Raw genomic sequence first — 27,516 nt, 5'->3', positions numbered from 1 at the left:
TAGGAGCTAAGTATACTGTAACCTGTATATCTTTAGTTCTTAATAAATAAACTGAACTATATGCAAAGTAGTGTCTCTTGTCTTATATATTTAGTATAATGGTGTACAAAAGAGATCTGGTTTCTAACTATATGTTACTGTAGGTAATGCCAAAATGAGGGTAGGTTTCTAGGGTGACTGCAGCCACATGAATAAGGGGAGGAAAAAAGCCACGCAAATCAAATGCAATAGTACAGAAAACACACCTCAATATCAAGGCATACAGTGACCCAATAAGAAGCCTTAACAAAAACCTCAAAATATAATAGACACACCCTTTACATACAGTCTATTAAGGCAAAATCAGTCAGAAGGGGATTCAGGGAAGGTCAGAAGCCAATATGGTAAATGGCAAACTGAGAGTATCCCAATGCCCTTAATGATCAGAATCTCCTAACATATTAATCTCGTCACCAAGAAAATATATTGTTACTCTTTGGTAAAGCCTTATTAGGCTCTAATAAATATTTGACTAACTATTGCTGTACTCTGTAGATGCTTAACCCCTTAAGGACACATGACATGTATGACATGTCATGATTCCCTTTTATTCCAGAAGTTTGGTCCTTAAGGGGTTAAAGGTGCCCCCTCCACTCTTTTTTTTTTTTTTGTAAATGTTTCTTTATTCTCAAGCCACAGGAATTACAGGCAGTACAGTAGGGTAAGCATAAGACAATTAAAAAAATAAGGTAAGACTGATTGTATGCCTAGTAGCAAATTAGCTGGCTAAGCGGAGGGTTTTCTATTTCTTGTGAGAGTAAAATAATTTAAAATATTAACAGAACATACAGGGCACCTTGCTCCAGTTCAGAAATTTAAGACTAGCTAGTTAGGAGCAGAGAATGCCAGATGCTTCTGAAATTGCAGGACCAATGGTACTTATACCTAGCCATGATGACTCCACCATGACAGCATGTACAGACCACGCAGTACACTCAATGTGTTATAAGCTTTGTTTCCAACATGTAAATTAACTGTAGAAAAACATGTTGGAAACATAATAAAATAAAAAATAAAGCAAATAATGAAAATTTTAATTCAGTGCTCAAGGTATCGCTGCAGTCTCAGAATGGGCAAACCCAATCTGGGTCCCAGGATGATGGATGCATTGAGTGCGGAGTAGGTTGTGGCCCCACAGCGTCAGTTGTCAGCCCAAGCTTCTGAAGGGTGCCAATGAATTCCGAGGCCCCATAAATCTTTAATGTCCCACTTGCAGGGCATTTTGTGAGAAGCGAGCTCACTGGTTAGGGGTCTCAATGATCCAGATAAAACGTCCAGGAGTGATCCTTAAATCGTTAGCATGTCATAAATGCTTGTTTGTCTTTCCCAACCTGAAATCATATAATTACATCCCTGTTGGCCCCCAAAATGCCCTTTGGGGGTGCTGGGATTATATAGCAGTTGTCCAGCAATGTGAAATTTCTGCAGCTTTTATTGTGTCTGCTAGGTTGCAAATTTTTTAGTTTTTCCATCTTCTAATGTCCTCAATTTGTGCCATGCGGTCTTGAATTTGACCTTGCTCACTTTGTATCTTCTGCAGTTGATGTTTCAAATTTGTAATGCAAAGTTCATGGGCCACCATGTTCAGCTCTTCGTCATGGAGCCACACGGACACTACGCCTATCTTTTTTTTGGAATTGGCTGATCTCTTCTCGGAATTGGCCGATGTTGGTTGTGTTGGAGCTGGTCGAGGAGGCTTCTTCTTGTAACTTCCATCACAGGAGAGTTCTCGGTATTCATGGGAGGAAGGGGATTTGCGCTCCTTCACCATCTGCCCGCCCATATCCTCTATGTCCACAAGGTAGTCTTCACTGGACGACTAGTAAGACCATCAGGAGACGCCATGACAGGTCTCTGTGAGAGCTGCGGCCTCTGGTGAACCAGCTTCTGGAGTCACTGGAGGTAATAAACAGCATGGTTATAAGCAATAGTACGCTGTTAGGCAAAGACACATCGTATCAGTGCGGCTGCTGACTGTGGCCCCTTCCTCTCTGCACTTGCACCACTATCCAGTCTACTCTCTGACTTCCTGCACTTGCTGATTTTTGTTTGTTTAATGCAAAAATAACGATTGTTTAAAATTGTATGCTAAACTCACTATAAACTGAAGCCAAACATTTGCTTTAAAGTAAAATAAACATATAACCTTATAGAGCTATGTAACAATTCATAACTAGTTCCCATTTAATGTATTTTCTTACTGTTACTTTAAGATCACCCTTTATTTTCTGAACATCTCACCTTGCTGCACCTACTTCAGTTAATGGGTAACTGAATGTTATTCATTGTGCACAGATAACAGTTCAACACTCCCCTCTCAATATCTAAAGTCATAAGAACAGCTTAGAGAGCTGGCCTCGGATTTGATTAACACTAATTCATCTTCGAACAAGCTTCGGTATAAAGAGATATATCCTTCCCAATGGACCTTAGAGAAAGTAAGTGTAAGGCATACAATAACAATGTTATAAAATCTGTGTAAGAATTTTAAATTCTAAGCATTAGATTGCCTCTATTGATCCTTCATTTTCCCTCACTATGCCTTATCCACTTTCCTTTCCCTTGGTTCTTATCTTCAGCATTCTAGTGTTGGTTTTATTTAATGCATTAGTTTCCATCGTCTTTTCTCAACTGCTATTCTGTCTAACTTTTTTTTATACTGCAATACATTGTGTACTCTTTGTAGAAAAAAAAAACTTCCTGTATTTCTTTCTGATGATGTAATGTTCGAGTATTGGTGATTGCACTCTGAATTACTTGTCTATTTTCATGGGAAACTAATAGAAAAAGAATGACGAAAACACTAGCAATGCAGTTAATTGCTTAACTAATTAATCTGGGTTCTTGCAGGTCTCCTCTCTCTGTCAAGACATTTGGAAAAATCACATGGCTCATAAACTAGAGCAATGTATCCTCTGGGACATGGGAAACAATTTGAGCCTACAGGTATATTTTCAGCAGCACATGTGACAAAGCAACATTGAAATAACTGATATGAGTTCGGTACCCTTACCCTCTGAGCGAGAAAAGAACAGGAGACCCATCGTATGTACATCAGATACCTCCACTGCCAGTTATCAAGCAGGACCAAGACATTTTGATAAAATGCCCAGTTTTGGGGATACACCAAGTTTCTCATTTGATTACTATGATCATGAGACACCCAGAAATTTCAGAAAGTCACAAAAGCAACACGATGTCAAGCTGTCATTAAATGAACTAAAGCCTAACAAGTATTTACATTTTAGTGACTCTTGTAAGAGCTTCTTTAGAAAGAAGAGGACAGATGGAGAACCTTTAACACTAAGGAATTTAGAAGGTGTACACTGCTCACCCCCTATTACCCCTATCCTTGATATCAGCAGAGACTCCAGCTTTACAGAGAAGACTGAGGACCACAGCAAGCGATCCAGCACCATTGGCAGTCAAGAAATGAAGATCATAAAACCTTTAGGTTCACTGGATAGAAGGAGTCAGGTGTCAACGAACTATGGAGAAAAGGTAGAAGCATATAACCTTAAATACTCCTACATGAAGTCATGGCCAGGTTTGCTAAGAATCTTGGCTGGAGTCCAACTGCTTTTTGGGGGCATGGTATTTGCCTGTACGTGTGCATATATTCAGAAAGACTATCAATGGTACAACCTTTTTGGCACGGAACTTCAAAGAACATTGCCGGGTGGCTATAGCTACTATGGTCCAATGACTCCATTTGTGATGGTTGTGGCCAGTTTGGTGTTTTTTATTACATTAATCCTTCTGGGGTTGGGTCTGACAATGTATTACCGGACCATTCTTCTAGATTCACATTGGTGGCCTCTCACAGAGTTTGCCATCAACATCATCATGTTTCTTCTTTACATGGCAGCTGGCATTGCTTACGTCAATGACTTAAACCGTGGTGGCCTCTGTTACTCTGTATTTGCCACTAATCCACTGATGGTGGCATTCTGTAGGGTGGAAGGGGGACAGATAGCAGCGATATCTTTCCTTTTCTTCAACATGTTTATATACTTGGTCAGTTCTCTGGTGTGTCTCAAAATGTGGAGGCATGAGGAGAGTCGCAGGCAGGCCAGGGATATTAAGGTGAGAGGTGGCTTTATAAAATCTGTCAGTTTCACTCATGTAATTGCTTAAACACTAAATATGTCTATTGCTATTTGTCATACTGTGTTTATCACTGGAAGTCATCTGTTTCTTGTTCCTCTTCTTTATTTTAACCCCTGAATGACAGGTGATATGTGAGATCCGCCAAGATGTAATTGGACTTGCCTAATTGCTTGTCATTAATGGGATAAATCTCTTTTAATTTCCTTTCTTTGCATGTTTAATTACTAAACAGTCCTCCTTGTTTATCAATGGCAACAATTTGAAATGGATCAGACCAATCAACCTAGTAATGATAATTATAAAGGCCATCTCTCATTGAACATTGCATTGTTTAAATATTATTTTCTTTCCCCAGACATAATATAATGTAGTTTAGGGTCCTCCTCTAGCACTGCCACAATGTAACAACATATCAATAAAGCCTTAGTGGGCAGAGTATCCATCTTCATTGTAGTGCCTAACACAACAATGTACACTCTTACAACAGGGTGTTATTATTATTGGTATTTATATAGCACCAACTTATTCTGCAGCTCTTTACAATATTAGGAAAGGGAGGCATTTAACAATAAAAGGGACACTTACAAAATGATACAAAATCAATAGGTAGATGAGGAACCTTCTCAAACGAGTTTACAATCTATAATCTATGCCATATATGTGTGAAGAATAAGATATTAATATGCGGACTATGCAGCATCAATGCATTTTATATACTCCGTTGCTGTGCAGTATGTGTATCATGATAGTGCAATCTGAAAGGACTACTCTGGATCCAAAAATATATATATAAATTTTTAATGCATATAATTAATTGTTGCAAAAAAAATGAATTGACTTTGTACTTTGCAAAAATATTTCCTAAATCCTAAAAAACATGTATATTTCATTATCTGCAGAGCTGGCCTTGGTGGATAATGTAGATCAACCTCCTTTTTTGCCAAGTGATTACTTCCTTGCTAAAGCTGGACATTGCCCAATCAAGTGGGCAATGTCCATTGAGGGTTAATCTCCAGTCCAAAACTTCATATAAAAATTGATGGTCTTTTTGAGAGTTAGGTATTTGGAAAAAATAGTCTGCTCACGCTATATTAAATATATTAGTTCATGTCCCATTTTAAAAAGGAACTGTCGCCTCTTCAATTTTAGTACAACCTAATTCAGCATTAAACTCTGAAAATAGCTATCTGAAAGTCAGCTACTGGTTGAATTATTATTATTTTGAATTTTTTTTTTATTTCTATTTAAAGGGACACTGTAGGCACTGTAACTGCTTCATGGAAGCATTAGCCTGAGCTGGGACATTCATTAACTGTTAAACTATGTTTAGGGATTCCTTGACTGCAGGGTCCATTATACATCCGGAGACACCAGGAACTGTCCTTGGGCAGCACATTGTGAGCGCATCATTAAAGGGACACTATAGGCACCCAGGCCACTTGAGCTCATTGAAGTGGTCAGGGTGCAGTGTCCCTTTTTTTGAACTTTTTTGCACTAAGGCACCAGACAGCCACTAGAGGCACTCCCAGGAGTTTACCGGACTCTAGGTCACCTAACTGTCACTGAACATCCTCACGCTCTGCATGAGGACATCCAATGCTTTCCTATGGCGAGGGTCTAATGTTTTAGTAATTAAAGTGTTTTTTATCCATTATATGTCGGGTGGGGGCCCACGAGGGAGGGGGCACTATAGTATTAGAAATACTATTTAGTATTCTTAACACTATAGAATCATTTTAAAGGACCACTATAGGCACCCAGACCACTTCAGCTTAGTGGTCTGGGTGCCAGGTCCATCTAGGGTTAACCCTGCAGCGGTAAGCATAGCAGTTTACAATAGGGTTAATCCAGCCTCTAGTGGCTGTCTCATTGAAAATCACAGTGAGAAGACGATTATGTCCACAGGAAAGTATTGAGAAATGCTTTCCTATGGACTGATTGAATGAGCAGATGTTAGAAGAGTGAGGAGAGTTTCCCAGCACCGAGGGAGCCCGGCGCTGGAGAAAGGTAAGGGTTTAACCCCTTCCTCCCCCTTCAGCCCGGCGAGAGTGGGTACCTGAGGGTGGGGAGGACCTAAAGACCCTATAGTGTCAGAAAAACAAGTTTGTTTTCCTGGTACTATAGTGGTCGTTTAAAGATGTTTACTCTGTGCAGTGGGTACTATGCCAATGCAGAGTGCTTTAGCAGTGTTCGCTGCAAGGTCCTGCAGACTGGGGGCCAGCTAGACAGTCTCTTTCAGACTTTCATTCCTATTATGGGCGACATTACTGATGCAAGTCACGTAACTGATAATGCAGTCCCGCCCACCTGTCCTGATCTCACACCTGCCAATGTTGGAAGGTATGTGGAGGAGCAGCGCTATGTACGATAACCAATTCAATGAAATTAAATGGTTATAATGCCTATGGTATTCCTTTAACCCCTTAAGGACCAAACTTCTGGAATAAAAGGGAATCATGACATGTCAGACATGTCATGTGTCCTTAAGGGGTTAATTTAATTTACATGGTGCACCAAGCAAACCCTGGTAAAGTATGGAAATTACTTAATTTTTGCAGCACCATACTCATTGGCTCATGCATGATATAGCGCTTCTGCTGCCAAGCGTGCAAATACGCACATTGTTTGTCTCTATTAGATAGCTGAACAAGAAACTGTCACTTCGTAGGAAGTGAAAATTCCACTTTAAGTATTAAAGGCGCCATAATCACTTTATGTAATGGAGAAAACTTATTTTAATGGTTCGACACTGAATGAGGGTTCTTCGGCACCAGAAGCTTTCTTTCACATTAGCCCCAGCAGTGCTGGATGGAAGAGATAGGCTGAGCGCACAAGATGACCATTTTCTAGCTATCACAGCCAGATATTGCTGGTATGAGTTGGTATGACTAAGGTAAAGTGTAATTCTACATTAGCCACCCGTCAAGTGATGACTGCTGAGCTGTGGGAAGAAGGGGACCCTCATTCATTATTAAACTTTTTTTTAAAGAGTTTTAAAGAGTTTAAGACTGAACCGTAGGATAGTGCCAGGGGCCTCCAGTGGCCATAGCCACGTCATTGAAATGACATGGTTATAGCGCCTATGGAATCTCATTAATTTTTATGTTTCCACTACAATAGTAACTTGCTATAGAAAGCTAAGTATAGTCCATGGATTACACAATATAGGTACTCTATAGACAAGTTTATTGGTGTGCACAGGAGACAACAAAAATATGCAACATTTGCAAGATTTTGGCCTACATGGCCTTAGCAACGCCGAAACGCTGTACATTTTTGTTATATCCTGTGCACACCAATAAATCTGTCTATAGAGCACCTGGATTGTGGATTATACTTGGATTCTATTGTGGGAGATTGCGGATCCCTTCTGCACGATGCTCCTGCCTGGGTGCTGTTGATCTGGAACAAGTGATCACCTTGAGTGCCACATCACCCATTCGGCTAAAATTCATCACTGGATGAGGTTAACTGAAGTTATATTTCACATAAGCTATTTGGCAGATGGTTGACTACTACATTGCATTAATTTAATTCCCACCGTCCTCAGTAAGAATCTCACTGAACATGATAGGAGTTGTCATCCAGCATAGGCAGACAAACTTTGCACTGAATTTTATGGGACATAAATATTCAACAGAGGGACTTGTGATTTTTTTCCCTTTGATCTCTGCACTTAGGAAGAAATCTCCTAAAAGCCAGACAGCAGAAGATTTGCCTCTGTGAGCAGGGTTCTTATAGCTGAGACAGGGCTCCCTGAATTGCAATTCCTCCAATGAAGTCTATGGGAAAATTGCTATTCAGAAAGCAGAGTGAATCCTTACTTTTTTAACAGAATCCAATCCTGTGTGTTTAACCAAACACTGGAGAGCCTGTCCAAGGCTGAGTTGACACCAATTCAAACATTGTACAGACTGGTATTGCCAGGAAGAGAGTTTTCCTGCTTGCTGACTGACTGACAGTCCACATACAGAAAAGAAATAATCTCTAGATTAAACTTTTTTCTTTTTTTTTTTATAATTCATTATTTATAAGTTCAGCAATGTAGCATTGCATACAGTTTTACATAATAATGGTTTACAATAGTTATTACACGTATTGGACAATGGGATGTTGCTGTACATTTTGACATTCACCAGGGGATAACCTTTTACTTTGTATTTGGGGCCATTGCCTCGTGGGGTCTCGTTGGCCAGTTAATTTAGCGGCAGTTTTTTTTTTTTTTATATATTTTCCCCTTGTTTGCTTGATGTAGGGCTGAGCCGCCAGGATTACATTGCTGGGTGAGGTCAGCTTTTCAAACAATTTCCTAGGTACAGTAGAATGCAACTTATTAATACAATTACGTGTAATCGACAGTTCGCTCAGCACTCGTTGCAGGTTTTTAAGACTAGTCATGTAGCATCATTCCTGGTATACACTTCTATTCGATTGATCCATCTTGAACTGGTTTCCTTGGGTGTATGTTTTATAGGGGTGAGATGGTTATGGAGGTACTGGGGGCTTGTAGTGTAAGGTAGAGCCTTGCGTGCTATATGTAGGCGTAGGCCTCTCGGAGGTCTCTCTCTCTATTGTTTATACGCTGCTGCTTCTTTCTGTGTAGTCCTCCCACGGCTGCCACACTTTAGTAAAAGGCGGCATATGTATTACGCACCTGTGCTGTTAATTTGCCCATGAGAAAGCTCTCTTTTATTTTGGTGATGACTTTATTAAGGGGGGGGGGTTGTTGGTGGCCAGCCAAGTTTGGGCTACCCTGTGTGTTTTGTGTGTCCAGATAAAGTTGTCTATTACTGTCTGTAAATGTTGAAGGCCCTCTTTCGTCACTTTTATTGGCAGTGCTTGGAAAAGAAACCACAGGCTTGGCAGTAGGTTCATTTTGATTGCATGGAGTCGGCCTATCCACGAGATAGGCTTTTAATGCCAATCGTCTAAGTCTTTGGTTAGGGTCTTTAACAATGGGGTATCATTTTCTATTTAGAGTCTGGTTATGTCAGGTGTTAATTTGACTCCGAGATATTTGATATGATGACGGGTCAGGTTAATGTTACCCTTTTCCCCCAGCAGGGCCACGTCCCCTGCCGATAACCCCAGCGGCATCGCCACAGACTTATCCAGGTTAAAATTGTATCCCCCTGAGACAAACCAACACTTCTCCAGGAGCTCGATCAATCTCGGGAGTGATGCCATCAGGTCGGTGATTGTGAGCAGGACATCGTCTGCGTTAGCTGACACTTTGATTTCATCTGTTGCTATTTTCATACCCTTGATGCCTGGGTGTTGTCTTATCAAATGGAGAAGGGGTTCCAGGGCAATAATGAAAAGCAGGGGTGAGAGGGGGCACAACTGTCTGGTGCTGTTACTGAGTTTGAATCGGGTTGGGCATGCCCCTGGCAAGGCTATTTGAGCCTGTGGTGTGATATAAAGGGCTCTGATGGTGGTAATATAGTTCTGGAGGAGACCTATCCGCTGCAGGAGGGCAAATAGATAATGCCATTGTACTCTGTCGAATGCATTCTTTGCATCGATGGATAGGACGAGAGAAGGCATTCATGTCTTATACATCCACCAAATGAGGTCGACCACTTGTCTGGTGTTTTCATATAGTTGTCTTGTTGGGATGAAGCCGACTTGATCAGCATGTATGAGTGTGATCAGCACAGGGTTCAATCTGGTCGCGAGGAGTTTGGCGAATATTTTTGTGTCAAAGTTAATTAGGGAGATGGGTCCGTAGTTGGCCATGTTTGTGTCATCTCGACCCAGTTTCAGCATAAGGGTCACATTTGCGGTGGAAAGGACTGTGTTGGGGTGTCCCCTTTCCAGCCATTCTGTGTACATGGCTGTCAGGTGAGCCACCAGTTCTTCCCACAGGGTTTTGTAATAGGCCCCATCAAACCCATCTGGGCCCGATGCTTTGTTGCCCTTGAGCATCACTATGGCCCTACCTCCCTCCTCTGCTGTGATGGGCGAACCTAGTTCGGCCAGTGCCTCCTCTTTGGGTGTAGGGAGGTTAACCCTGTCAAGGAATCTTGCCAATGTCTCTACGTAATCCGGTTTCGTACCGTTTAGGGAAGGGGAGTGGTTGTAGACTTGGCTCAGGAATTCCATGAATTCATTATTGATGTCCTGGGGGATGGTCAATATCGTGCCCTGTGCATTTTTAATGGCTGTAATAAATTTGTGCTTTGTTTTGGGTTTCTGCGCTCTGGCTAGCAGTGTGTCCATCTTTTTCGACTTCTCATAAAAGAGTCGCTTGGAGCGAACAATATCTCTGCAGATGTCGTCTAGGATAAGGTTGTTTATCATATGTCTGATGTCCTGTACCTCTCGTAGTTTATTTTGCGTGGGTTATTGTTTGTGTTGCATTTTTATTTTGCGTAGAGCTCTTTGGAGTTCTGATAGTCATTCTGTTTTGTGTGTTTTGTGTTGTGTAGCTATTTTAATCAGTGCCCCTTTCAGTACTACTTTGTGCACTGCCCAGATTGTGGTGGGGGACATATCTGGATGCAAGTTTGTTTGAAAATAGTTAGTTATTTCTGTTTTGAGTTGTTCTGTGACTCCCTGGTCCCTTAGGAGGGAGTTGTTTATTCTCCATCTCCAGGGCACAAGGGATCCATGGACCCTCAGGGTCAGTGCTATATCCGCATGGTTCGACCATGAGATAAGATTGATTGTAGCGGAGCGTGTCCATTGCATACCCTGCAGGTTTGTGAGGAACAGGTCTATTCAGGAGTATGGGGAATGTACGCCAATATGTGTAATCTCTCGTGCCTGGATGATGGATTCTCCAGGGGTTAAGGAGGCCTGTATTGTGCATGAATCTCTTAAGGAGCAGGTCCTGACCTCCCCTTCCCTGGGTCGTAAGCAGTCCCACTCTGCTGTTGCCGTCGACCGCCGGACACGGCACTGCATTCAGACCCCTCCCAGTACTATTATTCCCCCCAGAGAGGAAATTAGGTTTTCTAAATTAGCCCAACATTGGATGTCTGGGACGTTGGAGGCATATACGTTTATGAGGTGATATGTAGTAGTGTTGATTGTACTGGTCAGTGCTATGTACCTGCCCTCTGCATCCCTGTGTATGGATTGTACGTTAACGGGACAGGGTTTGTGGATGGTAATTTCTACCCCATGTGTCTTGCGGAGCGTGCGTGAGGCATATGCTCTTGTGTAGACGTGGCCTGTGAGCTGTATCTTTGAGTTTAGTGGGATGTGGGTCACTTGTATAAAGGCTGCGTTTTGTCGTTTCAGTTCTCTAAGCATCAGTCTGCATTTGTTTGGTACGTTTAGGCTATTGACATTAAGTGAGGTCAGTTTAAACTCCATGATGTGGTGTTGGAGTTATGCTTGTGTACCTGTCGTGTGGTCCAGCATCCGTCATGTTGTCTTGACTGTTTGCTACGCTCTGGGGGGTGCCCCCGCATCCCCTTTGTGGTTGGTGGTAAGCTGGGAGACGGTGTGTGGGGAGAGGATAGGGGGTGGGGAATAAAACATATAAGGGTAAGAAATAACAATATATGTAATGTTGTATAATACATTGCGTTGATAACTTGTGGCGGAGGGTGCTGTGCCACTGTTGCCTACATAACGCTTCATGGTAGTGTGCAGATAATCCCCCCCATGAGTGAAAGATGGGCGGGGATAGAGCCAAGGAGGCCCCTTTGTGGTAGGCTCCCCCTGCCTCCTCTGAGGGCCGGGGGGATGTCCAGTCCGGTCAAGTCTGGGTAGACCCGTTGATATCAGGTGTCCCACTGTAGGGAGTATATCTGTCAGCCGCGAGGTGGCACCCTTGCTCGGCTACATTCTGCGTTTCTCACCCCTCGCTGCCTGATTTTGTTAGGGTTTACTTTGCTAACCTTCATCCCCACCAGAAGGGCCGTGGCTCAGGAGGCACGTGTTTCCGCATGCCCTCCCACACAACCCTGTCTAGACCGTGCCCCCCTGGAATTAAACATTTTTAAAAAGAAAGGCTACAGATACATGATATTTGCACCATAGCCACTGCAGTAAGATGAAGTGGTTATGTTCCATAAAGTCAACCTTTAGAAATCAGTGTGCAACTTATGCTTGATCAGTGAATTTAAAACAGTAAAATCTCTCCTGCATTTTATTGGTTAGTAACAAAACTGTTTCAAATATTGATAGTTAGTCTCACTTATAGAAAGACAGACTCCATCATCAAAACAGTCACTCATATTACCAGTTCATGAAAAGAAGTAATACAAAACAATTACCACGGAGAGCACACTGCTAGAACTACTGTCAAAAGGTATAATCTGATTCTGAACAACAATGCCAAAAAGAAAACTATAATGTAAACCGACCATTATTATTGTTATTATTATTTATATAGTGCCAGCAAATGCCGTAGCGCTGTACAGTGGGTGGACTAACAGACACGTAATTGTAACCAGACAAGTGGACACACAGGTACAGAGAGGTGGAGGGCCCTGCCAATAGCTTACATGCTAGAGGGAGTGGGGTATAGTGACACAAAGGGTAAAAGTAGGGGTAACGAAGTAGGTTGCTAGAAAAGTATTCACTGAGGGCTTAGTAGTTTATTTTTGACAGTTGCAGGAGAGGAGTCATGGGGGTGGGGGGATGAAAACCTGCTAACAGTTATGTAACAAACTTGCTCACCGAACCACTAGTGTGTCTCATGATTAAATAATATTGTTTTTTATTGATTGTAAGGCAACCTATATAATACCTATCTTTCCTTGCAGAGAATGGAGAGACCCAGAAGGATAGTTTTCCAAGATGAAGTTGAAAAACTGGGAGACAACAAAAGAGGAGTTACCAATACCATCCATTTCTCAGATAAAGGCAGTGAAACTGGAGCCTTAAATTATTCTGTTCCCATCGGGCATCGACCAAAGCCTCATGTTGTTCCAGATTATGTACTGTAAGCATTTTACCCCCAAATGAAGCCATTGTATGTCAGGTAAACAATAGGCAGTATTCCTCACAGAAGGGAAATCAAATAAAAAGAAGCCAGATATAGGATTTACATTGTGTTGTAGATGTAGAAACTGAGCTGGACAGATTTTGAGCTACAGGGAAAACCAGAATTTGGTTGTGTTGGGAGATGGAAAGGTGAAATGGACTGGTTAGGGGGAGAGTTATGGCACTGTGTAAGTTTGGCTTGTCAAAGGAAGAAAAAGTGTGGATTTGGTGAGGGGAAGGAAGGAAAATTGGAATGGAATTGGGTGGAAAGGTAGGGAATTAAGTGGGGAGAAGGCACAGATTTGAACGTACGGAAAAGTAACCCAGCAGTGGCATTCACTTTAAATTTTAATTGAGGGTGTTTGTGACAATGTCAACCCAAAAATCCTTGCTCTAGTCTGTCTCTGCTCACTTCCTGTAGTTTCTCAACCTAGTTTCTCATCACTTCCTGTAGTTGCTCACTTCCTGTAGTTTCTCAACCCATTGGAGATACAGATAAAAGGGGGAGAAATACAACTTTAAAGGAACTCTGAACTAGTGACAGATTTGTTTTCATTCACCCAGGTTGTTTGAGTATTATTTAGGGTGAGGTGTGGTGTGGAGGTAAGCATACAACATAGCAATTACAGTGTTCCATATGACATAAATAAATGTTATAACAAAATTAAGCCAAAGCATATTACGGCTAACATTTACTTAGCTACCGGGTTGTGAATTACAGAAATCCTGGACATGGTAGTTCTTTAGATACATCTTTAAACTTTAGTGTCATCTGCCATCCTAGCACTTCTGAGACAAACTGAGTGATATCAGAGAATCAATACATAAAAAGATATATATTAATTAATTAATATAACGTAAAAGGATATTTTTTTTAGAAAACTGTGAAATTTTATAAAAGCGTAAATATGTCACAGGGCTCAAAATATCCGCTCACCAGTATCTAGTTGACATTTGCCGTCCTGGTGTGTAGAAATTCAGCCCAGGTAAGTTGCATTGTTGGATACTCTAGGCTTCCAGAAGCAAGTTACTTTTAAGACATGACTAGTAGCGTAGAACTTGAAATCGTAAGCCCTACATAATGCATTAACTTTGCAAAACATCACCACCATCAATATAGTAATATTAGGTTATGTTTAGGTAATGTCTATCATTTTAGGTAAACCTTAAAACCAGTATACAACCTAATAAATATTAATACTGCACTCTGAAAACACCAAAAATGTGTCTAATCGATACAAAAATTATCAGAATTATGCAGTTTAATCAGTAAATATTTGTCTAGAAATTTAAAATCATGTATCAAAATTGTCACATACAGCATGGTTCCAAACCGCAAAAGTTCCAAACCACAAACCTAATTCTGATACTTTTTGTCTCTATTAGACACTTTTTTTGGTGTGTCAGAGTGCGTGCGGTATTAATATTTATTAGGTTGTATATATTTTTGGGGGGTCTGCTTGGGAGTGACCTCTAATACCTGCACCACCTCGTGGAGAGTGCCAGCACATTAGAATGTATTGGTCTTAAAACTAGTATAGACAAATTTCTACAATATCATTCCAAGTGCAGAAAGAATGTAGAAAAAAAAAACAATAATACAATAATCAATGTTGCAATGTTACATTGTTTCTTGCCCTGTTTTAGCAAATTGTGAATTTCATCTGTTTTCTGCGAAAAGTCAATGAATGTTACCCATATTAAAGAATCCCAGAAAATATTGGAGCTTTAAACATAAAATAATATATCTACAGTAATAGTGAAGTGCAAATTCTCATCCAATCAGAATTCTCTTTTTGTAAAATTCCATTAAATAAAAAAAACTTTTGCAAGGTTTTTTTTTACCAGTTTATGTTAATTTGTGCTTCTTCATGCTATTTCTACTTCAAGAATAGCTGTTATTTAATTAGCTATCGGTTTTTCAGGAAATACCCAGGAATCAGGAATGCAGAAGAACGTGAAAATTATAAAGCTGTGTTTAATGACCAATATGCAGAATATAAAGAGTTATATGGGGAGGTGAAAACAGCCTTGCTGAAATTTAAAGAGCTGGACAACATGATGAATAAACTGACCAGTGGGCCACAGAGCTCTAAGGTAAGTTTACAACATGAAAGCATTACTAAACTCAGTAGATTGTAATTAATTGGAGATACGAACTACAAGAAATGTTAGTTACTATAAAAGAATGCAGGAACAAGTCAATTGTCTGTTAGCAATTATGGCAGCAAGGGATATTGTCCAACATTAAGTTTTTAATAAAATATGCATCATACTTTAGTTTAATTTGTTTAAGGGAGATTGTTAGCTTGTGTAGGTGCATAAATTATAGAATAAAGTACAACAATGCAATACTGACAATGTGATTGTGGTTTTAGAAATGCAGTTACTTTGGGACATTATAAAATAATGTTTCAAAAAAACACATGATTTTTTTTAAATTTGCGATAAATGGAGTCTATTCTATTTAATGTGAATAGTGCCCATTGGCAATGAAATGACAAATTTAAGGTCAAAATAGTCCAGCTGGAAAATGGCCCCAATCATGGGCAAGCTGGCATTTCATAAATGTCTGAATTTGTATACTTTGCACATATTTAGATATTTTCTGTATTTCTTAGCGGGCATTGTGTTGCTCTTAAATAGATTAGCACATTTAGGACTGAACAGGTAGCAGGACATTATAGCATTAGGAATACATGTTTGTATAATTAGTGATGCAAATTGTGTCACAAGAGTTCTAGTGCTAACCTCTCCTTGTCCAGTTAATAAGTACACTGATCAGCTTCAACATTAAAACCGCCTGCCTAATATCGTGTAGTAGGTCATCCTTGTGTTGCCAAAACAGCTGGGCTGTGTCGAGGCATGGACTCCACAAGACATCTGAATGCTCCTTGGTAACAAGATATTAGCAGCAGATCCTTTAAAACAGGGGTGCCCAAAATGTAGATCCTCATATGTTTTAAAACTACAACTTCCATGTTGCTTTGTCATTCTAAAGGCATTTTAAAGGCATGCAAAGCATCGAGGGATCTACTTTTTGGGCACCCCTGCTTTAAGTCCTCCAAGTTGTGTGGTGGGGCCTCCATGGTTCGGATTGGTTGTTCCAGCACATCCCACAGATGCTGAAATGGATTGAGATCTACGTAATTTGGAGGCCAGGGTAACACCTTGCAATCTTTGTCATGTTCCTCAAACCATTTCTGAATAATATTTGCAGGGTGTATTATCCTATGAGTCCACAGCCCTTAGGGAACACCATTGCCATGAAGGTATGTAGGTGGTGTGCAACAATCTCTAGGTAGATGGTAAGTGTCAAAGTAACATCTATCTAAAAGTGAGGACAGAAGGTTTCCTAGTTTTCCATCAGTTTGAGCCACATTAGCTATTTTGTGTGATCGAACCAGACGGGCTAGCCGTTGCTCCCTACATACATCAATGAGAATTCGGTGCCCATGATCCTGATGCTAGTTCACTGGTTGCCCGTCCTTGTACCACTTTTGGTAGGTCACAACCACTGCATACCAGGAACAATCCACAAAACTTGCCATTTTGAAAACTTGCCATCACTATTTGCACCTTGTCAAACTCACTTGAATATTTTCACTTGCCCATTTTTCATGCTTCCAACAAATGAAATTCAAGAACTGACTGTTCACTTGCTGCCTAATATATCCCACCCCTTGACAGGTGCCACTGTAACAATATAATCAATGTTATTTTCTTCACCTCTCAGTGGTTTTAATTTTGTGGCTGATCAGTGTATGCTACACTTCTATTTTTACAAGCCCCCTCGTGCCACAATGCAATACCAGACATCCATAGAAACATCCACTCTATACCTCACATTGTAGAAATAGGCAAATACTAGCAGCTTTGCGCTGCAGGGACCATTTTCCTAAGTAATAACAGTCCAAAAGCAGCAGCAGTCTTTAGTCTGTAATGGCAAAAAGTTCACATAATGTATTGTTTTTTACTGAACTTTAATAGCAGAGATTGAGAATTAAAGAAAAGAAACACCTGTACACTTATCTATTTTAAAAATCTTTGTTTTGCTATAATTTTTACATTTATTCATGTGGAAGTACAGTCTCTACATGGTACGGTGAACAAACTGCACCCTGGTGATTCATAGTTCAACTCTCATAGCCATGAAGGCTCACAGAGCCAGACTGTATTTTCAATAAATAACTATTTTCCCCATGCCTCATGTTAATGTGGCTTAATACATATTCCCATAAGTGTCCTTGGTTAAAATTGGTGTGGGGCCCTTCACTAATCTTTGCCGAGACATTTTAAACCAAATAGTGAAATATATTTGTAGTTTGAATATTTTTGCATAAATGTAGAAATTTTGGCATTTATGACTATTCTCATATTAGTGAATAGCCCTGGTAGTAATTTAAGTAAACATTTTTAATCTACTAAAAATAGTAAACGTGACAATTGCTAGGAATTCAAAGTGGATTTCAAATTTAAGGCCAAAAATGCCAAACTGAAAACAGAATATACTTTTTTTTTTTTTTATTCAACTATTTCGGCCTAAATTTTGAAATTCACTTTGAATTCCTGGTAAATCTCACTTTAGTAAATAGAAATGTGTGCACTGTGAGAATGTTTAAACAGGCAATCATGGAGTACCTTCCCCCAGTCCTACCAACATCAGGTGACAGTGCTTGGCTGTCAGTTGATTAGGAAGATTAAAACAAAATTTTGCGTCACACAGAAAGACTGTGACATCCTGGCAGGTCTGGGAGAGTGTTAAGATGCACAGAAGGAATGGGGATAAGAGACAAAAACTGGGATACGTGGGTAAAAGGTGGTTACATTTCTGGGTGATGTAAACACATAATTCTGCACTTATAACTGCCATATAACCTAGGTACACCTCTGTAATCGGGAATATGTTTCCCAAAACCTTGCACAGTTTTTAACTAAAGTGAGAATGCAAGGTAAATTCAAAGGTGAATTTCAATGTAAGGTCAAAATAGACGACCTAGGAACATTCTCAGTCAGCTATGCTTCCAACGCCACTTTGTTTTAAGAAACAAACATGTATTCCTAACACTATAATGCTGGACTTTATTTTAGGGTCTCCAGCCCCACTCAGAGTGGAGAAATAAAGTGATTAAACTTTTCTCCCTCACCGTGTCATTCTTTCTGTCACTGGCCCCACCTCCATGTTTGAGATTATCAATCTTGATAATCTCAGTCAATCCAATGCATTCTCGTAGGAAAGCACTGGAAGGCTATTGGGCATGTGTGGCAAAACACTGTGCTGCACCAATTAGCATCTCCTCATAGAGATGCATTGAATCAATGCATTTCTATGGGGAGTGTTCAGCATCTCCTTGCAAAGAGTGGAGTTGCTGAACGCCAGTGTTGCACACTGTGCAGCACTGGTGTTGGAAGTACCTCTAGTGGCCCTCTGATATTTACTAACTAGTTACTAGCCAGCAACGTAAACACTTACTTTTCACTGAAAAGGCAATATCTACAGTGCTAACACTGCAGGGGCATGCTAAAGACACCAGAATCACTACATTAAGCTGTAGTGGTTCTGGTGACTATTATGTCCCTTTAAATTTGAAATTCACATTGAATTCTCACTTTAGTAAATAACCCTGAAGAAGTGAATGGAAGTCATCGGTGCTTCATTAGTGGTTTTCATTTCCTTTTCACGTGAAAGGCATTCTTTGATGAATTAGTAAGCAGGCAGACGTGATGTATACTCACTAATTCTCCAGCTGACAACATGGGAGCTCTCAGTCAGCTTGAGTTTTAAAGGATATCACTGGAAAAGAACCATAGCCCTGAGATTTGCTGCCAAGGAAGGACATTCAGAGTTGACTATTTATTATTAAGCTTTAGCTTATTTAATGCATAAATATACGTGGAAAATCACCTCTGGATTGTTTTTTAATACATTTCTGCTATTCCTGTAAAACCCTTCACTGTTTATACCATAACATGGCTGTGAAAATTTGACAGTGAGTTACAATCTATCAGTTAGTTTCTGATTATTCTTGTTTTTAACCCTCTAGGCACCAGAAAGAATCAAAACAATAATCCAAACATATGACAAGAAGAAAAATGTAAGTTTGTAAAAAAGTATCATTGAGATTACTGAGTTTAAAGAGACCCTCTCATGTTTCCCTTTTGATATTTAGTTTTCTACATAATTAAAAAGGACATCGTTTGTGTTAAAAGCTATTATAGAAATACAAACTTTTTTTCCCCATGATTAGACCTCAGTGATTATAAATTGATCATTCAGCTGTCATGCCTTTTGCAAATTAAAGGGACACTCCATGCACCCAGACAACGTCTGCCCATTGGAGTGGTCTGGGTGCCAACTCCCACTACCCTTAACCCTGCAAGTGTAATTATTGCAGTTTTTTATAAACTGCAATAATTACCTTGCAGGGTTAACTCCTCCTTTTTTCTGTGCTAGAGCGTCGCTGGACGTCCTCACGCTGTGTGAGGACCTCCAGCGTCGCTCAATTTCCCATAGGAAAGCATTGAAAGCATTTTCAATGCTTTCCTATGGAGAGCTCTAATGCGCGTGTGTGGCATTGCCGCGCATGAGCATTAGGTCTACTCAGCCGGCGGGCGGGATCAGTCTTGCCCACCGGCTGACGTAAGGAAGAGGAGGAGCGGCGGCGAGCAGAAACCACCGCCGAGGGACATCGGCGGAGGTCTCAGGTAAGTGACTGAAGGGGTTTTCACCCCTTCAGCAACCGGGGATGGGGGGGTGGGGGGGGGGGGGGAAGGAAGAGGGGACCTGCAGTGCCAGGAAAACGGATTGTTTTCCTGGCACTGGAGTGTCCCTTTAACCTACTGCTAAGTTCTGGAGTCTGCATTTCAAGCCTTGCACCTTTACTACTTTACTACATTGATTTTAATAATCTACAAAGTTTGTCTACAATTAATTTAGTATATGAAAACACTGTATACAGTTTCATTTAATGTATGGTGAGGAATATAGATGACAATGAATGTCTGTGCAGTGAATTTGGAAATTTATCCTACAAGTGATTTACCCCTAGAAAGCCACTGCTGGTACATCTGCTATTTCCAAGTGTAAAGTGATACATTATTTTAGTAATTTTGGGGTTTATTGAAGCCATTTAGTAGATAACTCCCTAAATTGGTACGCTTGTGGGATTGCCATATTTAAGGGTCCCAAATTAGGTAGATTGCTCCTTTTTGATATCCTTATTGCAATCACACATGCAGGGGCGGACTGAGAACCCTGAGGGCCCCCGGGCAAAATAAATCAAGGGCCCCCTTACAGGCCCCACCCATACTCCGCAGCAAGCGCCACCCATGTCCCGCCTCCATGCACCGCCTCCAGCCACACCCTACACAATCTTTAGACACAAGGAACAAAAGTGCAATAATCCCTTCAAGGCCCCAGTAGAGACTACAATTGAGGGCTAATTGCCATGGAGGGGGGTCTTTCTAGCAGAGGCTATCTCAGTGTCCTTTAGAGAGTGTGTTAGAAAGAATCCCCTCCAGGCCCTATTAGAGACTACAATGGAGTCTAACAGGCTTGGAAGGGGGTCTTTCTAACAGAGGCCATCTCAGTGTCCCTGCTGGAAACAGTCGCCTCCAGGCCCCAGTAGAGACTACAATTGAGGGCTAATGGGCCATGGAGGGGGGGAGCATTCTAGCAGAGGCTATCTCAGTGTCCTTTAGAGAGTGTGTTAGAAAGAATTTCCTCCAGGTCCCATTAGAGACTACAATGGAGTCTAATGGGGCCTGGAGGGGGGTCTCTCCAACACTCTGGTTCCTATTCACAATATAGCAACACAACATAGCTGATACCTAGGCCAAGTTGGCTCCTCTTACCTTAATTACTGTTGCTGGCTGGCAGTCTGTGGGCTTGCTGGAAGGCTGTGGGCTTACTGGCTGCGGCTGGCAGGCTGTGGGCTTGCTGGCTACTGCCGGCAGGCTGTGGGCTTGCTGGCTGCGGCTGGCAGGCTGTGGGCTTGCTGGAAGGCTGTGGGCTTACTGGCTGCGGCTGGCAGGCTGTGGGCTTGCTGGCAGGCTGTGGGCTTACTGGCTACTGCCGGCAGGCTGTGGGCTTGCTGGCTGCGGTTGGCAGGCTGTGGGGTTGCTGGCTTTAAGCCTAACTGGTGGCCTGTAGGCTGGCTGGCTGTCTACTGGCCAGCCTGTGGGTTGGCTGGCTTGCTGGCTACTGGGGCACTCGTAGATTATTTAAAGAAATAATCCATGCACAATAACCACTACTACTCTGTGTAGTCGTTATGGTGCCAGGAGGGCCGGGGCCCCCTCCCAGAGTAAGTAGTCAAACCGTTTAAGAACAGTTTGACAACTTACCTGGGGTCTGCTGGGATATGAGGCTGTAGTAGGGTATAGGAGCAGTGGTGCAATGTGTAAGGGGTGCAGTCTGTGTGAAAGGTTCAGTGTGTGTGAGGGGGTGTAGTGTGTGAATGTGTAGGGTGTGTGGGGCAATGTGTGTACGAGGGGGCTGTGTATGTGTGTGGCAATGTTAGTATGGGGGGCTGTGTGTGTATGGGTGGGCAGTGTATGTGTGTGTGTGTGAGGCAATGTGTGTAAATGTGTATGGTGTGTGTGGGGGCAGTGTGTGTGTATGGTGTGTGTGGGGGCAGTGTGTGTGTATGGGGGGCAGTGTGTGAATGTGTATGGTGTGGGGGCAGTGTGTTTATGGGGCTAAAGTTCACTCTCACCACTGCGACCACCAGGAATACCTGGTGGTCACAGTGTTGAGAGTGAACTCTAGCCCGTAGCTCCAGGGCTAGAGTTTACTCTTGCAAGAGCCGTAACGTTGCCGTGGTAACCGCGGCAACGATCTGTGCTCGCGCAAGAAGGACCCAGAGGAGCTGCAGGCTGAGCTCCCGGGTCCTCTCTTCCTCCCTCCCCTGCCGGCTGCCCGCACGGTGCCTGCGGACAGGGGAGGGGGCAATTGCCCTCCTCTTACTCCCCCTCTTCTTACCCTCCCTCCCCCTCTTCTTACCCCCTTCTTACTCCCACTCTCTTCTTACCCCCATTCTTACTCTCCCCTCTTCTTACTCCCCCCTCCCCCTCTCCTTACTCCCCCTTCTTACTCTCCCCATCTTCTTACTCCCCCTCCCCCTCTTCTTACTCCCACCTCTTCTTACTCCTCCCTCTTCTTACTCCCCCCTCTTCTTACCCCCTCCCCCCTCTTCTTACCCCCCCCGCTCTTCTTACCCCCCTCCCCCTCTTCTTACTCCCCCTTCCTCTTTTTACTCCCCCCTCCCCTCTTCTTACCCCCTTTACTCCCCCCCTCTCTTCTTAATCTCCCCTCTTCTTACTCTCCCCTCCCCCTCTTCTTACTCCCCCCTTCCTCTTTTACTCCCCCTCTTCTTACTCCCCCCTCCCTTCTTACCCCCTCTCTCTCTTCTTACCCCCTCCCTTCTTACCCCCTCTCTCTTCTTACCCCCTCCCTCTTCTTACCCCCTCTCTTCTTACCCCCTCCCTCTCTCTTCTTACCCCCCTCCCTCTCTCTTTTTACCCCCCTCCCTCTCTCTTTTTACCCCCCTCTCTTTTAACCCCCCCTCCCTCTCTCTTTTAACCCCCCTCCCTCTCTCTTTTAACCCCCCTCCCTCTCTCTTTTAACCCTCCCTCTCTCTTTTAACCCCCCTCCCTCTCTCTTTTAACCCCCCCTCCCTCTCTCTTTTAACCCCCCTCCCTCTCTCTTTTAAACCCCCCCTCCCTCTCTCTTTTAAACCCCCCCTCCCTCTCTCTTTTAATCCCCCCTCCCTCTCTCTTTTAACCCCCCCTCCCTCTCTCTTTTAACCCCCCCTCCCTCTCTCTTTTAACCCCCCCCTCCCTCTTTCTTTTAACCCCCCTCCCTCTCTCTTTTAACCCCCCCTCCCTCTCTCTTTTAACCCCCCCCCCTCTCTCTCTCTCTTTTTACCCCCTCCCGTAGCGTGGCCGAGAGGCTCTGCGTCCGCGGTGCCGACCGGATTGATAGGAAGGTGCACACACACTGAGTGTGCACCTTCCTGTCAGTCCGGCCGGGTACAGGAAACAGAAACTCCTGTTCCGCGCGGAACAGGAGTTTCTGTTTCCTGTACCCGGCCGGACTGACAGGAAGGTGCACACTCAGTGTGTGTGCACCTTCCTATCACTCCGGCCGGCACCGCGGACGCAGAGCAGCTCGGCCACGCTACGGGGAGGGGAGGTGAGAAGCTGCAGCCGCCTGAGCGCTCTTAAGAGAGCGCTCAGGCGGCTGCAGCATTTAAAGGGGCGGCCGGGCCCCCTGATGGCGGGCCCCCCTCCCGGCCGGGCCCTCGGACCATGTCCGAAGTGCCCGACCGGTCAGTCCGCCCCTGCACACATGGATTAGGGAGCTATCTACTAAAAAGCTTAAAGATCAAACGTATGAAAATCCCTTCTTTTTCGTAATTTTGATCTTTTAGACAACTTTATTAATATGAAGTCCTTGTGTTGTGAGTAGGGGCATGTCTACTAAACAACGAGCAGCCCCGTGACTAGCAACTTTGCAGAAATTGCTGCCCAGTTGCTAATATAATAAGGGTATTACTAGGCACAGGCCCCCTACCTAATAAAATAAAAGGCTAGGAGAATATATCATTGTGGATGGTTGCATTCTGACCAAGCTCCGCCACTATTCTGCCATACAGAACGATATACAAACTCCATTAACCCATTAGTCCAATTCTGTGAGGCTTTCCAGACCGGGCGCGAGTGTGGGATGAGGGCATGGGGGATGGCGCACCCTACAGCAACTCACCTATAATGGTGGAGACCTTGTGTTCCCCCAGAGCCAGGGACGTATAGCTCGTTTGTTGGCAAGGACGGTTGGGTCACTGTATAACACTATGTGTGGAGTCATATATGTATATTTGTTAATTTATGCCTATTTATGTCTAACGTTTTTGGTTACAGAAAAAGAAGAGATTTAATAAATAAAGTTATGGATGTGTTATGCAGTAATTTAGTTTGTGATAATAAATGCTGTGGCCTGTTTCATCCATACTAAGTGGTCTGTCGTTATTGGGGGGTTGAATGGGGTTAGTTTATGTACTAGGCTGCATCGCGATTCCCCACTACGTACATACATGAATATGGTGGTGTGTTTTTTATGTAGTGTGGACATTTGGATGCAGGATTGTATTTGTGTGTAGTGTAGGCGAAATGAGATGTATGCACATATACTCACATTATACACACTCTGGCACACGTGCAGATACATACACACAGATGCATACACAGATACACAGACACATAGAGACGCAGTCATACACAGATACAAACACTGACACACATACAGATAGACACACAGATACAAACACACATATAGATAGAAACACACACATCTACAAAAAAACAGAGACACAGTCACAGACAGACCGATACAAACACATACAGATCAATACAGACACACAGATACAAACACAGACACACATACACATACACACCGACACATTCAGATACATATATACAAAAATAATACAGATACAGACACACGTATACGTGTGTGTATAGTGGATGCAGTGTGTTTGTATAATGTATGTAGGTGTGTGTTTGTATATTGGATGCGGTGTTTGTATAGTGGATGCAGTGTGTGTATAGTGTATGTGGTGTGTGGGATAAGTGCTGGGAAGGTGAGCAGTGTATATTGTTTGGGTTTCCTCCCCCCCCCTCCGTCTCTTACCTGCCCCCCTCCCTGTCTTTTACCTGTCCCCGCCAACCTGACTCTTACCTGCCCCCCTCCCTGTCTCTCACCTGCCCCCCTCTCTGATTCTTGTCTGCCCCCCTCTGTCTCTTTCCTGCACCCTGTCATTTACCTCCCCCCTCCTTGTCTCTTACCTGTTCCCGCCCCCTTCCCTGACTCTTACCTGTGTCCAGAGATGGGGGACATACTACATTCCCTGGTGGTACAGTGGCACAGCATAGGTCCCTGGTGGTCCAGTGGCACAGCATAGTTGCCCAGGAGTGTCCACCTTTCATCCACCTCTAGCAGCAGCAGGTCCTAAGTTCTCAAGCAGCAGCAGGTCCTAAGTTCTAAGGTAGTGTGTGGCAACGCTCTCACAAATCGCGAGAACAGATGACCTGATGCTGCTGGAGACTCCTGTAAGCGGTCCGGTCCTTGTCAAAGTGCGCCCCAGGCACCCCCCTAGTGAGTGGCACCCTGGGTACACCACTGCTCACAACCCAGTTATAGCATAAATTAACAGACGACATCTGTAAGTTTTAATACGGTTCCTCCTTTTAATTTTTATACCATTTTATACCATACCATCTGCATACCCAGCACACACATGGTTTTCATTAAACTGCAAATTGTAGTAATTAGGCTCTGAATTACAACATTTAATCAAATGTAGTCACATCTCTCTGTATGTGACTTGCACAGCCTTCATATACACTTTCTGAAAAGAAAGATAATTTAGGTTCCTATATTGCACAGTCTGTTGAATCTAGAGTTTATTTGATCCTGCTCAGTTAATAGCCTTCCAGACCCTGCAGGGGTCTCCAGTGTGTGCTTAAAGTAAAAATTACAGAGCATGAGATAAAAACTTCTAAAGTAACCACACATCTGATTTAAAATTAAAAAAAATTTCATACAGGATGTGTCAGTCACAGCCAGGGGAGGTGTAGATAAACAGAAGCAAAAGTGATTTAACTCCTAAATGGCAGCGAATGAGCAGTGAAGAGTGTCAGTTAAATGCATGGTCTATAAATAACACTTTTTAAAAAAGTTTAAGTTGTTTTGAAGCCTATAATATCAGCAAACAATGAACAGTTAAAAAAACTTTATGTTGAGATGTTAAAGGGACTCTCCAGTGCCAGGAAAACATATCCGTTTTCCTGGCACTGCAGGACGCTGCAGTGCCCCTCTCCCTCCTACCCTATCCCATGTTGCTGAAGGGGTTAAAACCCCTTCAGTGACTTACCGGAATCCAGCACCAATGTCCCTCAGCGCTGGGTCCGGCCCCGCCCACGCTTCTCCCCCGCCAACGTCAGCCGGCGGGGGAAACCTAATGCGCATGTGCGGCAATGGCCGCGCGTGCATTAGACCTCCCCATAGGAAAGCATTACTCAATGCTTTCCTATGAGGATTCCGGCGGCGCTGGAGGTCCTCATGCATAGTTTAAAACACTTTTCATGTTCTAAGAACATGGATGTCCCTCTAGTGGCTGTCTGATAGATAACAACTACAAGAATTACACTTGCAGGGTTAAGGGTGGTGTGGGTGCCTGGAGTAAAAACGTCTGGAATAAAAGGGAATCATGACATGTCATACATGTCATGTGTCCTTAAGGGGTTAAACATGAATAATAGAAGATTAAAATGTGCATTTTTGAGAACTCAAAGTGGATTTGAAGTTAATTTTAAATGTTGTTTGCATTTCTGATTTTATAGTGCTCCTGTCCCTAGTTATATGCAGGTCTCTCCCTCCTTTTTTTGACCTTTTCTCCATCCCCTGAAATGTCTCACTTTGCCACCTCCTACGATGTCATTGAGGAGGCATTGCCTCCTCCAGCAATGGTCCAATCCAGGCTTCCCCAAACTCCGGCACTTCAGATGTTGCTGAACTACAACTTCCATGATTCTCAGCCTATCTATTTCATTCATAGAATCATGGGAGTTGTAGTTCAGCAACATCTGGAGGGCCTGAGTTTGGGGAAGCCTGGTACAATCCAATGAACTTCCATGTCACGTGACTGAGTTTTCCAGGTCATGGGTCAGTGTGACAACCACTAGCAGTGGGTTTAACCCAAAAATTTAAACATTGCAGTTTCTAAGACCACTTAATTAAGATGAAAAGTGAAATTTACTTTTAATTCCTGACAATTAAAACTTTAATGAATAACCCTGGCAGCATTAGAAATTGTTGTCAATTCATCTATTTTGGGTGGAAAATGTGCTTCTCAGGCGTTATCAGGGGTTAAGAGGCATTGATATAGGCTCTGTGCAACTGAAAAAAGATAGCATTTAGAATCAACACACACATTTGTATTTAATGAAATTAGATGTTTTGTTTTAATGCATTCTCTTTAAAACAGGACCCTGCATTTGTGGAGAAGAGGGATCGCTGTGCATATTTAAAGGAGAAACTCGCACACATAAAGAAACAGATCCAGACCTATGACCAGCGAGATGGATCGGTGTACTTTTGATTGAAATGTATTCAGATATATTTATATAGGAAAGGAGCACTTTAGTTCTTCAGCAGCAAATGCAGCAATATGGTTAAGGGATAAGGTTAGAGAAACATGACATGAAATCCTAACCATTTTAACCCAAGAATGTATTTTTAACCTTTTTCTACATTGTCAACATTTTATTGCATTTTTAGAAATACATGTAAATACATGTAAATAGAGAAAAATAGTTGTTTCATAACTCAACTCAGTTCTTGCTTAAGTCCCTACACCATCT

The 27,516-nt window shown here is 42.6% G+C and overlaps 1 protein-coding gene across 3 annotated transcripts; it reads left to right on the top strand.

The window, feature by feature from the left end:
- The first annotated feature begins 2,376 nt into the window (after positions 1-2,376).
- OCEL1 (occludin/ELL domain containing 1) lies at positions 2,377-27,516 on the top strand. Of its 3 annotated transcripts, XM_063455455.1 has the most exons (6): positions 2,377-2,503; positions 2,909-4,125; positions 12,873-13,051; positions 15,018-15,189; positions 19,137-19,187; positions 27,141-27,516. In XM_063455455.1, the coding sequence occupies exons 2-6, from the start codon at positions 3,034-3,036 to the stop codon at positions 27,252-27,254; spliced, it is 1,608 nt and encodes a 535-aa protein (XP_063311525.1). In that variant the 5' UTR covers positions 2,377-2,503; positions 2,909-3,033; the 3' UTR covers positions 27,255-27,516. The 3 variants fall into 3 exon arrangements, with proteins under 3 accessions (XP_063311525.1, XP_063311526.1, XP_063311524.1); XM_063455456.1 differs by lacking the exon at positions 2,377-2,503 and having other exon boundaries at positions 2,896-3,540; XM_063455454.1 differs by lacking the exon at positions 2,377-2,503 and having other exon boundaries at positions 2,896-4,125.

The sequence above is a fragment of the Pelobates fuscus genome, chromosome 5 (genome assembly GCF_036172605.1).
Source record: "Pelobates fuscus isolate aPelFus1 chromosome 5, aPelFus1.pri, whole genome shotgun sequence".
Lineage (NCBI taxonomy): Eukaryota > Metazoa > Chordata > Amphibia > Anura > Pelobatidae > Pelobates > Pelobates fuscus.
Note: the sequence above shows the minus strand (reverse complement) of the source record. Positions and strands in the feature narration are given on the sequence as shown.

Coding starts and splice junctions, on each gene's coding strand:
- OCEL1 (XM_063455455.1), top strand. CDS start 3,034: ATGAGTTCGGTACCCTTACCCTCTGAGCGAGAAAAGAACAGGAGACCC. Junction 13,052..15,017: donor GTTGTTCCAGATTATGTACT/GTAAGCATTTTA, acceptor TCGGTTTTTCAG/GAAATACCCAGGAATCAGGA. Junction 19,188..27,140: donor CATATGACAAGAAGAAAAAT/GTAAGTTTGTAA, acceptor TCTTTAAAACAG/GACCCTGCATTTGTGGAGAA.